Genomic DNA, 17,654 nt, shown 5'->3' with positions numbered 1-17,654 from the left:
AATGTAGCAAACTGTATACATCAGATTTGGTATGACTTAGTTTTCAGTCTGAACAATATTCAATGAAGAGAGGTATTCGGAAGACAGATATCACGTGAAATATTGAAAAACGTCATTCTGTCACTGAGGTAGGCAAGAAAAAATGAAACAGTAAAAATTTGTATAGAAATATTTTTATATAAAAGCTGGGACATTGTATATCAAAATTTAAAATCATTGAGAGAGATTTTTTAATCAACCTATATTTAAAATCAGATATCATACCTGATTTCTGATTTTAAAGATATCATACCTATCAAACCCAAGAAGAAAGAGGTTCTTCCATATGTGAACTTACAAAAAAAATTAACCTATATCTGTGTTTCGATAATTTTAAGGCAAGTACAAGCAATTAGACATCTTTAAAGGTCATATTGATAGGTTCATCATATTCCCCAATTATGATAATTTACCTATTTTAGAAGCCTATTTACATAACTAATAGAATTGCTTTAAATTTGAGATTAAGGGTAGAAATAGTACAAGTAGAGTAAAATTAAACTTTTCCAGTTATTTTTCCAATTACAAAAGAAAAAATTGTAGACTGTGCTTATTCAATTGACATGTGTAATCACCACACACACATCTACAAGGTTTTATTAGAGCTTAACTATACATTTTTAAAATGTCATTTACTTTCTACTTTTTACTCTTTTATGGTGCCTGTTTTCCTTATTCTAATGTTCATGTTTTGAATAAGACTTCTAATGCTGTATATTTTCCCTTCTTGTTTGTTCATTAAATTGAATCTTGGTGATGTTTTGGAACATACTATATTAGTTTTTTTTTTTACTTACCTGTTGGTTTTTACATTTGTTTTTTTCTATTTTTTTCATGTTCTTTTTCCATAGATGGTTTAAACCTTATGTTTACTCTGGGTATGATCAGTAAATTATTTTTTCTATTTAGTTGAAGAAGTACAAACTTACTGAAGCAAAAGATTGGGTATTTTTCTAGGAAAATATGAAGTATAAAATATTATTACTGTTAATGGTAGACAACACTGTCCCTGTCCTTTGTTAAGAGCATCTCAATTTTGCCCAGGTTTTTGAACTAATAGCACACTTCTCAAGGAGGACTAATCATCCTTTGGGTCCATCCAGACGATAAATTGTAAATAAATAAAACCACCATTATAATTCAAACCTTTTTCAATAACTAGATTTGGGCTAGTCTTTTGAAAAAATTTTAGGTAATGATATGTATGGAAATTTGCTGAGTGCCTCTAGGAAAAATTTTCTTTTCTGAAAAAATAGTGTTGCAGAAAGAAGGAACATTTTTCTGCCCAGCATCTTTCTGTCTGAAAAGTGTGCTACTATGTGAAGATTTGAAGGAAAATTCTAGAAATGTGTTGATCAAAAGCCATGACAGCACTGAGCCATTGGGACAATTGAAGCCCACTTTCAGACTTTGTATCCAAGGAAAAAAATTCTTAGTGTTTAAATCATCTTTAGTCTAATATCATGTTATATGCATTCAAAAGCATTCTTAATTGAAATAGTGTATTTTAAAATTTTTATTTTCTTTTTATTTATCTTATAAAAGTAATTAAAAATCTAGTAGATCATAATCCTGCTTTTTAGGTAGTAAAAAGGAGAGTTGTTTCATATATTAAAAAGAGATAAATAACAATGGGGCATCTATGTATATCAAACAAAACATTCTCAAGTACAAGAATCAAATAGTCCACAATACAATAATACAGGGTGACTTTAGTACACCTCTCTCACCACTGGATAGATCTTCCAAACAAAAGCTAAATAAAGAAACTATAGTACTCAATAAAACAATCAATAATTTGGACTTAACAGACATATATAGAATATTCCATCCATCAACAAGCAAATACACTTTCTTCTCAGCAACACATGCACCCTTCTCCAAAATAGACCATATGTTAGGTCACAAAGCAAGTCTTAGCAAATACAAAGAGAGAGGGGGGGCTACCCTGCATTCTATATGAACATAATGGAATGAAATTAGAAATAAATGATAAAATTTTTAAAAAATAGAAGCTACTCTAACACCTGGAGACTAAATAATGTGGTATTGAATGACCCATTGATAACAAAATACATCAGAGAAGATATAAAAATATTCTTAGAGGTAAATGAGAACTCTGATACAATTTATCAAAATCTCTGGGACACTATGAAGGCAGTGCTAAGAGGAAAGTTCATTGCATTAAGGTCATTCATTAAAAAAAGAAAAAGTAACAAATGACTTTAGAAAATGGAAGAACTTGTCATTAAATCTCAAAGTCCTAGAAAAAAATAGAAGACAAAAAAATAAAATCTGGTCTGAATTCAATGAAATTGAAACAAAAGAATCAATTTAAAAACACTGACAAAACTCAAAGCAGGTTTAATGAAAAATTAAATAAAACTGACAAACACCTAGGCATCCAAATGAAAAGAAGGAGAGAGACAACTCAAATTATTAAAATTCATGATGAAAAATGAAATATCACAAGAGACACTATTAATGTACAGGTGACAATTAGAAACTACTTTGAAAATGTATACTCTAGTAAAATAGAAAAAATTTGAAGACACTGACAAATTTCTAGAGGCATGTTATCAACCCAAACTGAGTCAGGAGGACATATACAATTTTAACAGTTAAATTTCAAGCAAGGAAATAGAAAATGCCATCAAAAGCCTACAAATCAAGAGAATCCCAGGATCAAAGAGATTCACAGCTGAATTCTACAAGACCTACAAAGAAAAATTAATACAAATACTCCTCAAATTATTCTGTGAAATAGAAAAAGGAGGGAACCCTTCCAAACTAATTCTATGTGGCTAGTATCATCCTGAAACTAAAAGCAGACAGAGACACATTAAAGAAAGAAACTTTCAGACCAATATCCATAATGAACACAGATGCAAAAATTCTCAAAAATAGTGTACCATGATCAAGTGGGGTTCATTCTAGGGGTGCAAGTTTAGATCAATATATGGAAATCAATAAACATAATCCATCATATCAATATTTTAAAGATAAGAATCATATGATCATATCAACTAATACAGAGAAAGAATTTGACCAAATACAGCACACTTTCATGTTCAAAGAACTAGAAAAACTAGAGATAGTAGAAACATCCTTCAACATTGTAATAGCTATCTATGCTAAACCCAAGGTTAACATCATTCTAAATGAAGAAAAATCGGAAGCATTCCCTCTAAAAACTGGAACAAGACAGGAATGCCCTGTTTCACCAATTCTATTCAACATAGTATTTGAAACTCTGGCCAGAGCAATAAGAGGGAAGAAAGAAATTAAATATGAATAGGGAATGAAGAACTCAAACTATCATTATTTGCCTATAACATGATTCTGTACTTAGAAGATCCAAAAACTCTACCAGAAAACTTCTAGAATTAATAAATGAATTCAGCAAAATGGCAGGATAAAAAATCAATACCCATAAATCAGTGCATTTCTCTACATCAATAATGAATCCTCTGAAAGTTAAATTAAGAAAACAGCCTCATTCACAATAGCTTCAAAAACTACAAAATATTTGATAATTAATTTAACAAAAGAGGTGAAAGACCTCTCCAATGAAAACTATAGAATACTAAAAAAAGAAATAGAAGAAGGCCTTAGAAGATGTAGAGATCACCCATGCTCTTGGACAGGCAAAATTAATATTGTCAAAATGGCCATAATACCCAAAACTCTGTACAGATTCTATTCAATTCCAATTAAAATTCCAAAATCATTCCTTATATAAATATAAAAAGAAATCATGAATTTATTTGGAAAAATAACAGACCCAGAATAGCCAAAACAATCCTTAGCCAGAAGAGTGAAGCAGGAGTCATCCCAATACCAGACCTTAAGCTATAATACAAAGCTATGGTAACCAAAACATCATGGTGTTGGCACCAAAATAGACATGTAGAAAAATGGTACAGAATAGACGGCACAAAGACTAACCCACAAAAATACAATTATCTTATCTTAGACAAAGGCGCCAAAAACATACACTGGAGAAAAGATAGCCTCTTTAACAAAAGGTGCTGCGAAAACTGGAAATCCATATGCAACAAAATGAAACTAAACCCCTCACCATGCACAAAACTCAACTCAAAATGTGTCAAGGACCTAGGAATTAAACCAGAGACCCTTCATCTAATAGAAGAAAAAGTAGGCTTAAATCTCTATCATGTCAGATTAGGCCCCATCTTCCTTAATAAGGTTCCTATAAGCACACTAATTAAAATGAAGAATCAAAAAATAGGATGGATTCAAATTAAAAAGCTTTTTCTCAGCAAAAGAAGCAATCATGAGGTGAAGAGAGAGCCTACATTTTGGGAGCAAATTTTGTCCACACACACATCAGAGAACTAACTTCCAGGACATATAAAGAACTCAAAAATCTTAACACCAAAGAAACAAACAACCCAATCAATAAAGGGGCTAAGAAGCAGAACAGACACTTCTCAGAAGAAGATATACAATTAATCAATAAATATATGAAAAAATGTTCAACATCTCTAGTAATTAGAGAAATGCAAATCAAAACTACTCTGAGATTTCATCTCACTCCAGTCAGAATGGCAGTTGTCAAGAATACAAACAACAATAAGTTTTGCTAAGGATGAGGGGGGAAAGGCAAACTCATATATTGTTGGTGAGACTGAACATTGCAGCCAATCTGGAAAGCAGTATGGAAATTCCCTAGAAAACTTGGAATAGAACTACCAGTTGACCCAGTTATCCCACTCCTTGGTGTATAACCAAAGGACCTAAAAACAGCATTCTACAGTGATGCAGCCACATCACTGTTTATAGCAGTACAATTCACAGTAGCTAAACTGTGGAACCAACCTAGATGCCCTTCAGTAGATGAATGGATAAATAAACTGTGGTGTATATACACAAGAGAATATTTTTCAGCATTAAAATAGAATAAAATTATGGCATTTTCAGGTAAATGGAGTTGGAGAATATCAAGCTAAGCAAAGTAAGTCAATCCCTCCAAAAAATGAAAGGCCTAGTGTTCTCTCTGTTAAGTGGATGCTGATCCATAATGGGGTTGTGAAAGGGGGGGGTGGAGAATGGAGGAACTTTGATTAGGTCAAGAGGAGGGAGGAAAAGGGAGGGGAAATTGGTAGAAAAGATGGTGGAATGAGATGGACATCTACCCTAGGTACATGTATGACTGCACATATGGTGTGACTCTACTTCGTGTACAACCAGAGAAATGAAAAGTTGTACTACATTTGTAAACAATAAATAGAAATGTTTTAGGCTGTCATGTACAACTCATTAGAACTAATTAAAAAGAGAGAGCGAGCGAGAGAGAGAGAGAGAGAGAGAGAGAACCATTGAACGACAACTTCTGAGATGGAGGTGATAATGTATAGTGTTAATACAGTAGTAACCATTTACAAATATAAATTGATGTAAATTTAGGACTGAATTCTCCACACGAACTTGTGCTTTATAAAAATAACCTGAACACGTAGTTTGAAATTCTGATCCAGGCCGAGTTGCAGCTACCTGTAAGCCCAGTGGCTTGGGAGGATCAGAAGTTCAAAGCCAGCCTCAGCAATTTAGTGAGGTCCTAAGCAATTTACTGAGACCCTGTTTCAAAGTAAAAAATAAAAAGGACTGGGGATATGGCTCAGTGGTTGAGTGCCCCGGGGTTCAATCCCCAATATAAAAATAAATAAATAAAAGAAAGAAAACAAAAGGGCTAGGGATGTTGAGTATCCCTGGGTTCAATTCCTTGTACCAATAATAATAAAAATAAATAAATAAAACAAAATAAATAAAAATAAAAAGGGCTAGGGATGTCACTCAGTGATTAAGTGCCCCTGGGTTCAATTCCCAGTACCAAATTAAATCACATCATCATCATCATCATCATCATCTGTGGGAGAGATTGTGCTACATGTGGCCACTGAGTCTTCCTTTTTCTCCTTGATTTGTCCACATTAGATCCAATGGCTGAACTATTAATAGATCAGCTATATGATACTTAGAATTTTCCTTACAGCAACTATACTATAGACACAGACCAGTAGGGAAATAGTTACCTATTGAGAAGATTGAAGAGAGTCTATTTTTAATACATTCTAAAGACTGTTGTTTTGAAAATGTTTTGAAAACATTTGGGCATGTTTTCCAGTAGTATTGCAGTTAATTGTTTATAGATACACCAAAATGTTGAGCTCCTTGGTAACAACCAGGGATGACTAGAGTCTCTGTTAGTCACTTTCATGTGCTTCAAAACCTCTTCTTTGTTTGTATTTGTGTGCTTTGCAAATAGTATCATTATCTATGTGTATCATGAATTTTTCCATGAAGCCCAGTTGAAAAGCTATAATTCAATACATGAATAGTCATCTGTTTAAAAGTAATTATTTATAATAGGGATAAAGGACTCAATACTTTTAGGTATCCTAGCATACATCAATCAACTAGAAACACAGATACCTCAAATGGGGTCAAAATTATCATAAAAATGTACTCATAGAGTTGAAATGATACCTTTCATTCACTTTCCTGACCTAGATATGGCAATATTCACTCATAGTATTAAATATTTGTTAAAAAGTGATAATGGGCTGGGTGTAGTGGTACCTGCCTATAATCCCAGCAGCTTGGGAGGCTGAGACAGGAGAATCAGGAATTGAAAGCCAGTCTCAGCAATGGCAAGATGCTTAGCAGCTCAATGAGACCTTGTCTTTAAATAAAATACAAAATAGGGTTGAGGATGTGGCTCAGTGGTCGAGTGTCCCTGAATTCAATTCCTAGTACACCATCCCCTCAAAAAATAGTGATAGTGAAGAGTATTTGGTATAAATAGTAATTGACAGATATTAAAAATTACACATTTAATCACTCTCCCAATTTTTAAGGTTAAAATGATTGTTGATAAGTTCATGACTGCTATCTGGTTATTAGAATTTTTAATATTTTTAATGATATCATGTAATTCAATATCCCAGCTAAAAAGCATCATCCCATTGTATTGATGGTTATCACTTCCTTTCTCCCTTCCTTGCTTTCAAATTTAGTTACAATAAATAATATTCAAAATTGTATCTATGTTCTAAACTCATTTTGACAATATTTTTTACAGTAGATATATTCAGAGTTGGAATTTATTGATTTTTTTCATTCTAGAACTTAGTGCAATAACTTCTGAAAACAATAAAACAATCATATTGCAAAAATGTTGGAAATACATTAAGAATTTGTTGAGATGCCTATTAAAAAAAGGGGAGGTACCTTATTTCCTGTAAAAGACCTTCACAGTAATTATATCATCAGGCAAATAACTTAAAACAGGTGTTTTTATTTTTGAGTCATTCAAATATAAGCAGTGGACCAATTGTGAAGCAATGTATAATTTCCAGGAAGGAGTGGATCTCAATTTTGAAGTGAATTACTCTTATTCACAGCTTTTAGGTATTTTACTCTCCACTATCACTCTTCAGTGAGAGAGAGAGAAAATTTGGGTGGATAAATTAATTCCTTGCTAATTTTGGAACAAATTACTCCAGAGTTGCTGACCAAAACAACAAAAATGGATTCTTCTGGCTTTGTGAAGTCTGAAATCAGTATCACTAAGACAAATCACACTACCTTCAGAGTCTCTATGGGAAGATCTGATCTTTGCATTTTAACAGATTAGGTATCTGTGGAATTCCCGTGTCTGTGGTCATATCAGTCCAGTATTTAAGCTTATCATCTTCAAATCTCTCACTGCTCTGTTAAGATCATTTATTTTCTTTGTTTTTAAAAGATCCATCTGTCTCCCTCTTACAAGGGCACATGTGATTACTTTGGGCCAACTCAATCCAGCATAATCTTCCTACCTCAAAATCTTTCTTAATCACATCTGCAAAGACTTTTTTTTTTTATTTTTATCTGTGCTATATATATGATAACTTTCACAGGTTCCAGACATTTGGATATGAATATCTTTGGTAGCACCATCTTTTTTTTTTTTTTTTTTTTAGCCTAACATTGTGCAGTGTTGGAGGTAGGAAAAAAACACTGTAATAAAAGACATTATTAGATGTATTATAAATAAATCATCAAATTCAAGAATCTTTGTTTTTAATGCATGATAATACATGTTGAATATGATCTTCAAATACTTATGTAACCAGAATCAGAAACAATTTTATTTGTATTTTTGGGCTAATTAAAAAAAACATAACTTACATATAGAAAGAACACTTTTTACTGGAATTTAGAAAAAAAAACTTATGTTACAATTTTTAAACAGGCATTTAAAAAACCAAAAATATCAATAAATATGAATTTTAAATTATTTACTGACTGGCAAAAAATAGCATTTCTAATCACAACTAGTGACAATGAAGCAGAGTCGGCCTTCCACAGTTAAAAGGGGAATGTTCTCTCATTACTCATAATCATAATATGCACACTCATGTACAGCCTTGCTATACAGGCAAACATACATCAGTAAAACCACTATATGTTTCTTAAGACACACAAATTCAGCTTTTAATATAATTTAGTATTTTCTCAGTATTCCCTATGTTTCATTAACCTTTCAATTTTCAAAGTTGATTACATCAATTGGAATGGTCAAGACAACTTGATTTGTTATTATAGGTGTTGGAAGTACATTCAGTAGAACATGCCCAGCCTTATGATTGAACAGCAATAAGTGACTTGGTATGAAATGTTCTGTGTGAGTAAAAGGCAGGAAATTATAGTCAGTACCCTGATGCTGAATTCATATTGCTATTTTTTTTTTATTCAAGAGGAATCATTTTCCACTTTTTACTTCAAGAAGAATAGAATACCTTTGGGATACTGTTTTTATTTGCACTTACATAAAACTTAATAGCTATGTTTATGTGTTCATTAAAATATTTCCTGTTGAATATTCTAACATCGAGAGTCTGTCTTACTTTGTTTAAGCAAAATATACTCAGATATGATTTCCAAAAAGGTTTATATGTTCAACTAAATTAAATACTTTAAGGAAAAACAGATTTTTAGGTACTGATTCCAAGAGAAGCACAGAAAATTAATTGATAGAAATTTATTCTGATAATTCATAATGCATGATTGAATTGTCATGTATGTCTTATTTGATTTTGGCATGCATGTTTTAAAAAATATTCACAGAAAATATAATGGCAAAATTACAATAAAGTGATACTTGTATTTTCTCAGTTTGCTCTCTCTGATTTTCAATAGTATCACTATTTTCAGTGATATTGGTAAGTTGATACCATTTTTGCAACCTAGTAAAAAAAATTTTACCAAAAAACATTCCTATAGATTGCATTGATTGCAAATCAATGATAAATATAAATCATATCTGTAGTAACCCAGTTATATATCATAATGTTGCTCTATATCATCTATTGTAATCTTTACTTCAAGAAGAAGATATTCTATTGTTGTTGAAGTAAAACATGAAAAATGATTCTCCATAGCATTCCTATGCAGCAGATGCTATGAGGAAGCAGTATAGTATATTACTGTGCTACTATATTCTGCTGATACTTAATGTGAATCAATCTAGTTCCTAACTCCTTCTCCAATTAAGCATCATGTGGCAAGTAATCAAATGGTGCTTCTTACATTCATCCCCTAATGATGGAGGTACTATCACTAGGTAATTGTTTTCCCTACTTGGTAATTTTAAAGAGAAATTTGCCAAGTATTTTAGACATATTTTAAAATGTTTGAATATATCAACATTCAAATCATACATTTTATATCAGGCATTTTGGTGGTAAACAAAACCAAATATTATCTCTGCCTTTATGGAGTTTGTAATCCAACAGCAATCTACATATATTAAATAAAGGAACTAAGGTAAAAGAAAGAGAACAATGGAAGAGAAGAGTTTAAGATAAATTTTACTCAGGGTTCATGAGGAAATCATTTTCTTATAAAAATTTTCAAAATGTACTTGTTAAAACGAAATAACAATTTTTAAAAATGTAGTTATTATTGAATATTTTGCTTAGTAACCTTCTTATTAGAAGTCTTCTAGTATTTAAAAAAATTACCTGATTAAAAAGTATAGAAATATTTCCTTTGAAAAGATGAAATATTGTCTAATATTATATTTTTCTAATATGTTTCTCTTTCTGTGTACAAAAAGGAAAACTAAAACAATAAATTACTAGTCAAACCATATTCTTAAGTCCTCTTTTCAAGTACTGTTTGTTTTGACACTTTTAAAATACTTATTTATTTTTTAGTTATAGTTGGACACAATACCTTCATCTTTTTATTTATTTATATGTGGTGCTAAGGATCAAACCTGCTGAACCACAACCCCAGCCTCAGGCACTCCATGTTTTCTTTAAGTAGACTTTGCAGTCATTGTGAGAAACACAAGATGTTTGTCTTAAGTAAGGGTCTTTTTTCCCCATAATTTTTCTTGAAGAAATTATTTTGCAAACCCAATGCCATAGTATTCAGTTTTCCTTAAAGTAATTTATAAATGTAATAAAATTTCAACAAAAATTGAAAGTTGTAAGTATGCATATGAAGAAGAACTTAACAGACTATGAAAATTTGTATGCATTTTGCATGTTATATATATTTTATAATTTAAAAATATATATTTTAAATTTAGGTTAGCTTTACTGTAAGAGAGAGAAATGGCAAGCCATTTGCAGTGTCATCAATTGTAACTTGTTATTTTATAATAAAATTTTTGTCAACCTTTTCTTTCTAGTTTACCTTTCTAAATATTACACTAGTGCATATCTAAGTCTAGCCAGAACTTGAGCCTATCATGACTGAGAGCTTTAATTATTTTTTTCTTTAGCTAATTAGACTTCATCTTTGGAGTTAAAAATACAACAGGGAAAGCATGATGATTCTATTACTTTTTACAAATGATAGTTTAAAATATGTAGCTGGAGATTCAAGTTGAACCAGTTTCTCAAATGGTTTACTTGGTGCCTCAGATATCAACTCTTAAAAAGTGAATTTCATCATACAATGGAATTTGTCTCTCACTACAGATAGCATCTGAAAGTTTCTTTCTGAAACATAGAACATAAGATTCTTTCCACAAGAAAAAAAAAATAATGTTCCCAGCAAGTTTAGTTTTTAGAAGAAAACTACAAGTTAGATGATAGATAGCAAGTGTGATACTTTGTTATCCTGTTAGGCTGTCTCTCCTGAGCAGAACATCCTTTCCAATTATACTCAAACTGAACAACTGTCAATTATTTCACATCCACTAGCTGTAGCAACTGGAAAGAGGGTAGTGCAGATCTTTATGCTCAAAATAATTATGACTACGCTTAAGAATAGTATGAATGGAGGGGGTTATGGACAGAATAACTCATAGACCAAATTACAAGGAATTACAAAATCTTCACCAATATTCGGGCAACTAGGAAAAACCCATTTGGAAGATATTGGTTCAGATAAATACTAGCTAAGAAAATAGAAAAGCAAACACAGAAAATACTAATTGAAATAAATTTAGAGAAAGAAGAAAGGATGTCAAAGAAACTTAAATAAGGCAGTTAATAAGTTAAATGAGATACAGTTAAAATAGATAAAATGTTGCCTTAGAGTAAAGGTAAATCAGTAATAGCCCTCCACAGCATTAGTGTGACTTTCTGTGTTAACTAAAGGAACTACACTATTAAAGGTGATGATTCTGTTTTACAAGACTATGATGTTTCATGATATATGAGGCTAACTGGTTTATAATAAAATATAAAAGGAAAATGGTAAAGTGAAAGTAAATGCAAAGAAAGTGAAGGAACTTTTACTCTGCTCCTTCACTGCATTTGCTCCAGGGTGGGGATAGAAGGCGGATGGGGTGGGGGTGGGGGTAGGAGAGAGGGTAAAAGAGGTGTATAAAATTATGAACAATAATTACTGTGGAAAAAAACTCAGAAAATAGATAGAAAATGCTTTATTACACGATATACTAAATCAGAAATAATAATGTATTTTAATGACACTAAATGAAAAAGAAGTTTGTTTCATAAATGCCATGTAGCTATCAATGATGACATTAATATATATTTAAAAAGCCACAGTTCAAAGTGAGAACTAGGTTGAACTGAAAAATAAACCAAGTTCCCAAATTCAATTACTTGAGACAATGTTTTATAAAAGTTAATATAGGAAGTATATTTTTAATATACTAGGGAATAAAATTTATAGGATTACTACTATAATAACAAGGGAAGATAATAATATAATATAATCATTTTAATAAAATGTAAAATATACTGAGAACTCAAGTACTGAGCATTTTCAAATATTTCATCTTTATTCTCCTTTAAGCCACGTGAGATTTCTATTAATAAGCTGTTTTACCTTTGAGGAAACTGAAATATACTATGACCCTTTGACTTGAATAGAGCCACAGAGTTCCTAACTGATAAAACCAGACATTAGATTCCAAATACTTAATCTCTTTATGCTCTTTATTTGTAGGTGACCCATTACCTTACTTATCCTTCCAGAAAGTTACTAACCTTACTGGCTAAAACAGGACATTTTAGCTTGATTTGTAAACATACCAAGTATAATTTACATCAATATTTATACACAAATGTTAGTAACTAAGTATAAATGATGCTTAAATTAATCTTAATGAAGATTCTGTATTCTTATTTCATATTTAATAGCTATCATTGATATAGTTGGTATACCATGCATGCTCTATGGAATCAAATACCACTTTTAGCCCTTAATGAACTTACTATGAAATTCCAGTTGTGAAATATAAAGGCTGCAGCATTGACATTCTTTACTGCTGCATCAGGAAGCATGCCTTCCAATAACAAATTTCCAGGAATATTTGATATGTGTATAACAGCTCCTACAAAATATTTTACTGTACTGCTACATCATTTTTTAGTACACAGTGTTTATTTAGCTCTCCATCGCAAATATAGTGGGGTGGGGAACATGTATCCTTATGAACAAAGAACATTATAAAATATTACAATCTGCCTGGATGCTTGATTCCACTCCACTTGCTTCTTTCTCACTGAAATCTAATGACTAAAACCTGTAGGCATAAATTTTTCTCAGCCTTCTACCTTTGAAGCAAGAACCATTATTGTAGTTTTAAGACTGAAATCTAAATTTGAAAACAGAAAAATAGTTATAGATTTTTGTGGTTTTTTATTGTTTTTAATTATAGTGAGATGAATATTCTTCACAATATTGAGCCAACCTAAAAGTCTCATCCATTTTTTGCTCTGAAACTGAAGTTCCTCTCTAACTGCAGTCTGCTCAGTTTCCTGATCCTGTCTCCATTTCCCAGTCCTCACCTCAAATATCCTCTCAGTCCCCTTCTGTTGTCTTGGACCACTTGGTTTGGCTTTCATACTCTACTAAGCAATACACCTATTCAGCATTTTGATAAACCCATCACTTTTGAGAAACAGCTAAGTCACCATTTAGTACTACATAATCATATCATAGAATTCTCATTTCTGACACTACCTTTCCAGGTTACTAGTCATTGATTTATTGATGATTTTCTGAATACATATTTTGCCAAAAGTACTAATTGGGGAGCTTAAGCATATCAACACATATATTTAAAGTTGTTTTTCTCAAGGAGATTATCATTGTACATTGGAAAATGTATGCAAATAATTGAATATAAGACATTTGCAATAAAATCAGGATAGGCAGAATCTATTCACATAGTACATGGAACTCAGCCAATTCTGATTGAGTATAACTCAGGAGGTGATATTTGAGTTGACTGCTGAGGAAAAATAAAATAGTGATAGGTGGTAAGAAGACTACATAAAGGGAATAAAAATTGTTGAAGGATAAAGGAGTAACATACAAAACAGCAAAGGGATGGGAAATAGCTCTCCAAGTACATGGACAGGAAGTATTCAATGTGCCTGGAATTCAAGATTACTCAAGGGATTAACTGAAGCATGTGGTTCAAAAGATAATATGGTACAAGGTCACAGTTTTGAACCATAAAATAAAGACTTCAAACTCACCATGGAGAGAATGGAAATCATGGGCATTTATTTAGCAGGAAGTGACATGTTACCATCTTTTTGCATTTTTTAGAAAATCCTACCTGCTATTTTCTCTTTTGACAGGAACCTCTCACCACCAACCTTCCAATCTCCACTCTATTTCATTAAATCTGAAGTTAGCTTGATTCACTTCTAGGAGGTGTTTGACCCCTTGTGTTAATGCAAGTGATTTTTATTTTCCAGGCTATGCTATGTGATCTTTCCGTCTTCTTTCCTCTTCTCAGGTTAAATGCCTATTTATATTTCCTATATGATTACCATATTTTTTCTTATCTATTTCTTGACTTGGATGCAGGGAGCATTTATCTTTGGCATTTGTATATTCAGGGTTTTGCTAGTATGTTGTCTTCTAGATTCTTCATACTTATTAGTTGACTGAATCACCAAAAGTATGGGTTGGCAAGAAAATTTGTCATCCCTACAGAAGTTACACTAACTGGACAGTGAAAGGAAGTTGGGCATGGTAGCTATACGGCTATTGTTGTGGGAGATTATAAGAGGATAAAGTGAGAATGTGAATAGAGAAATGAAAAGGAAACACCAAGGAGAGAAAAGTTGATTAGATGGAGGACTGATTTGAAGAGGATCCTAACTTGGAGAAAGGTCATACATTGTCCTATACAAGGACAATTTTATTGGATGAAAATATTAGTTTTTTAATATACTTAATGTTTCTTTTGGAGAAGCCATTATTTTGTGTATCTAGAAGCTGAAATAATTCACCCTTAAACCAGAAATGTGGGTGACTAATTACTTTGTCTTAAAATCTAAAAATCTTCCTTCAGTAAGTTTGAGCTATAATAGTGTAAGATTCCATAACAGTGAAAGGAAAGCAACAGATAGATGAAAGTATATCTAGTTCTGTTCCTTGGAAAGAAGCAATATCTAATATTTCCCCTGAATCTTATGAATTAGGAGTACAGAAATTCAAGTTCTTTTTTAATCTTACACAGCATATTCCCAATTAATTCCTTGTCACTTCTCTCTTGCTTTTCCACAGTATGCTGTCTGGCTAGTCCTCTGGGTTACCTGGAACGTGTTTGTTATCTGCTTCTATCTGGAGGCTGGGGACCTCTCAAAGGTAATGCACCACCCCATTTACGGGAGTCATCAGTAGTGTGATAACAAGTCTCTTCCTAATGAGGGCAGTCTCACCCTGCTCTTGTTACCTAGATGCACCTGTCAAGAAGGTAAACTGAAGGTGTTTTGATTTATATCTCTGCATTTCCATCATTGGAGATATGTTTGATGTATCACAAAACTATGCTTTTGTGTTTTTAAGGAAAACAAGTGTGAAGTATTGATGAATATAGTGATCATGCATTGTGCTTTTATAACATTTACTGATGAGTGATTTTTGAAGTTAAGTAGGATTTTTTTTTTCATAGAGAAAAATGGATGATTTTTAAAATCAGTTTGCTTATCTACTAAACATTTTCCTCATTGAGCCCAAATTGTAGTGCAATAATTCAAACAATTAAGGGGTTTTAGTTGAGTAAAGATTTTACCAGAGGGGTATAATTTGTTACAAAATGATCAAAATAAAGACTTAATTCTTAAATAATCTAGAAAAGACTTAAAGTGCATTTTAAATTCATATTTCTTTGTTCAATATGTTGTAAGCACATGTATCACTTTTGTATATTCAACAAGAATGTCTTTACTACTGAAATAATGTAGTTTTCTGATTTCGGAATCACCATCCTCCTTCTTCTTCTTCTTCTTCTTTTTCTTTTCTTTCTTTTTTTTTTTTTTTTTTTTTTGCAATAAAATTGGTGGCAAAGAAGTTAACCAAGGTCATCCCTTCTAGGTAGCTGTAGATCTTGATTCTTGAGAGAGTTTCAAGCTTGTACTTCTTATCAACTTTGAACAACAAATATTTTAGAATGTTCTTTTACTTACTCCTTATTAAAGTGGAATATTCTACAAAGATGCTGAGAGTTTTAAAACTCAGAGCTGATCACATGCTTTATAAAGAAAAAGAAAGAAGAGAGGGAGGGAGGGAGGGAGGGAAAGGAAAGGAAAGGGAAAGGGAAAGGGAAAGGGAAAGGGGAAGGGAAGATCCTGCAGACTACCTTTACAGGGCCATATACTTTGGCAGGATAGAGAAGCGGGAATGATAATAAGGGTATACTCATTTACAAGGTAGCATTCCTGAGTTTAAGAAAACACTCAGCATTTTTGGTGTTGTTCATTTATTATTGAACTGTGATATGTGGCTTTATATCAAGTAGAAATAACTTTGATTTATTTTGGTTCACTGACAAAGATAAAAGGTGGATAAAATGGTGATATTATGGTATGAGAAAGAACTAAGGCTTCCGAAACATGTTTGAAGATCAGACTTTGGAGGAGTCCTCACCCTGGCCAACAAAATTTTCCCTAGTGGGTGGTATTTCTGCCATTCTGGGTGGCAGCAATCCTTTCAGGAAGGTAGAGAGTCCAGTGCAAAGCAATTGAGGCCTCTCTAGGAGGGACACAGATAAAAGGGCTGCTTATCCTCATATTTGCCTCTATGCAGAAAAGCAAACAGGCCTCTTCAACAACGTGAATTCCTTATATATGTCTCTGCTGCTCTATAATCCACTTTCTTCAAAGAAATTTCACACTGCAATGACTTTTAATGATATTTTCTATTTAAAAAACTTGTAAGGAAGGTATTCAGGCATACTGGCTGAGTAAAATGATTTCGGCAGATCGTAGAATTTGTTTAATATAAAAAACAGAGATGTGAGTCAAGCTGGTTGCACAAGTTCTCTGTAATTGTGCTCACTGTGCCACGTGATGACTGCAGGCACAGAAGGCAGCTTGGGGTCTCCTGACCTCAAACAGGAGCACTGAAATCAGAGTGAGGACACATCCTGCAACATCACAATTCCAGAGAGTTGCAATCCAGAGGATCATGAGTTCTTGCAGTGCTGGCAGGCATATGACACCTATTCCTTGGCAATGATGCAGTTAATAATACTTCCTTTTGTTTTCATCTTATACACCAAGGCTAGGTTCTGCAGAGCACATGAAAATTTAATAATTTCTTTTTTTAACAAATAATCTAAAGTAAAACCATAAAGGGCAAAGTTATGCAGTTATCTGTGCTGCATTTTTCTTCCCTTTGCTGCTCAAAGGGTTTGAGAAAAGTGTATTTATACCATTTAATTCTTTAGTTGCAACTTCCTCACAGTTTTCAAGAATTATAATGCCAGAGGGAAGCAATGGTGATTGAAAAATATATCATATACAGATATATGAAAGCTCAAAAATGGCACTCCTGAAACTGCTAATACTTAAAGAGTATAGAATACAAATGATTGTTTACTTCAACCCACCAGAAAATTAAAATAACATTTCTACCTTTTGAAGGGGTCAGCTAGTTTGAGGCTTATGGAGAAATATGACAAATAGACCCAGAGAGGAAATTTCATGATCCTTATATATGTGGATGAAGTGTATTTATTTCCATAAAGTGTTTTATAAATAGGTGACTGCTTCATCATAAATATTGGCAAGAAGTGATAAAATGTAATAAAACATTGACACAAATTTCAGCTACCTGTTTAGAGTTTAGAAGTTTGTGTTATTGTTTTCCTATGC

At 32.3% G+C, this 17,654-nt stretch overlaps 1 protein-coding gene across 3 annotated transcripts in view; it reads left to right on the top strand.

The window, feature by feature from the left end:
- Positions 1-17,654, top strand: part of Nkain2 (sodium/potassium transporting ATPase interacting 2) — a 954,384-nt gene that overhangs the window by 501,906 nt on the left and 434,824 nt on the right. For all 3 annotated transcript variants that reach the window (XM_078019252.1, XM_078019253.1, XM_078019254.1), the window contains exon 3: positions 15,064-15,144. In XM_078019252.1, coding sequence (XP_077875378.1) covers positions 15,064-15,144 — 81 coding nt within the window. The remainder of the gene's footprint in view (positions 1-15,063; positions 15,145-17,654) is intronic.

This window comes from Ictidomys tridecemlineatus, chromosome 8 (genome assembly GCF_052094955.1).
Source record: "Ictidomys tridecemlineatus isolate mIctTri1 chromosome 8, mIctTri1.hap1, whole genome shotgun sequence".
Classification (NCBI taxonomy): domain Eukaryota; kingdom Metazoa; phylum Chordata; class Mammalia; order Rodentia; family Sciuridae; genus Ictidomys; species Ictidomys tridecemlineatus.
This window is presented reverse-complemented; position numbering and strand designations above follow the sequence as displayed.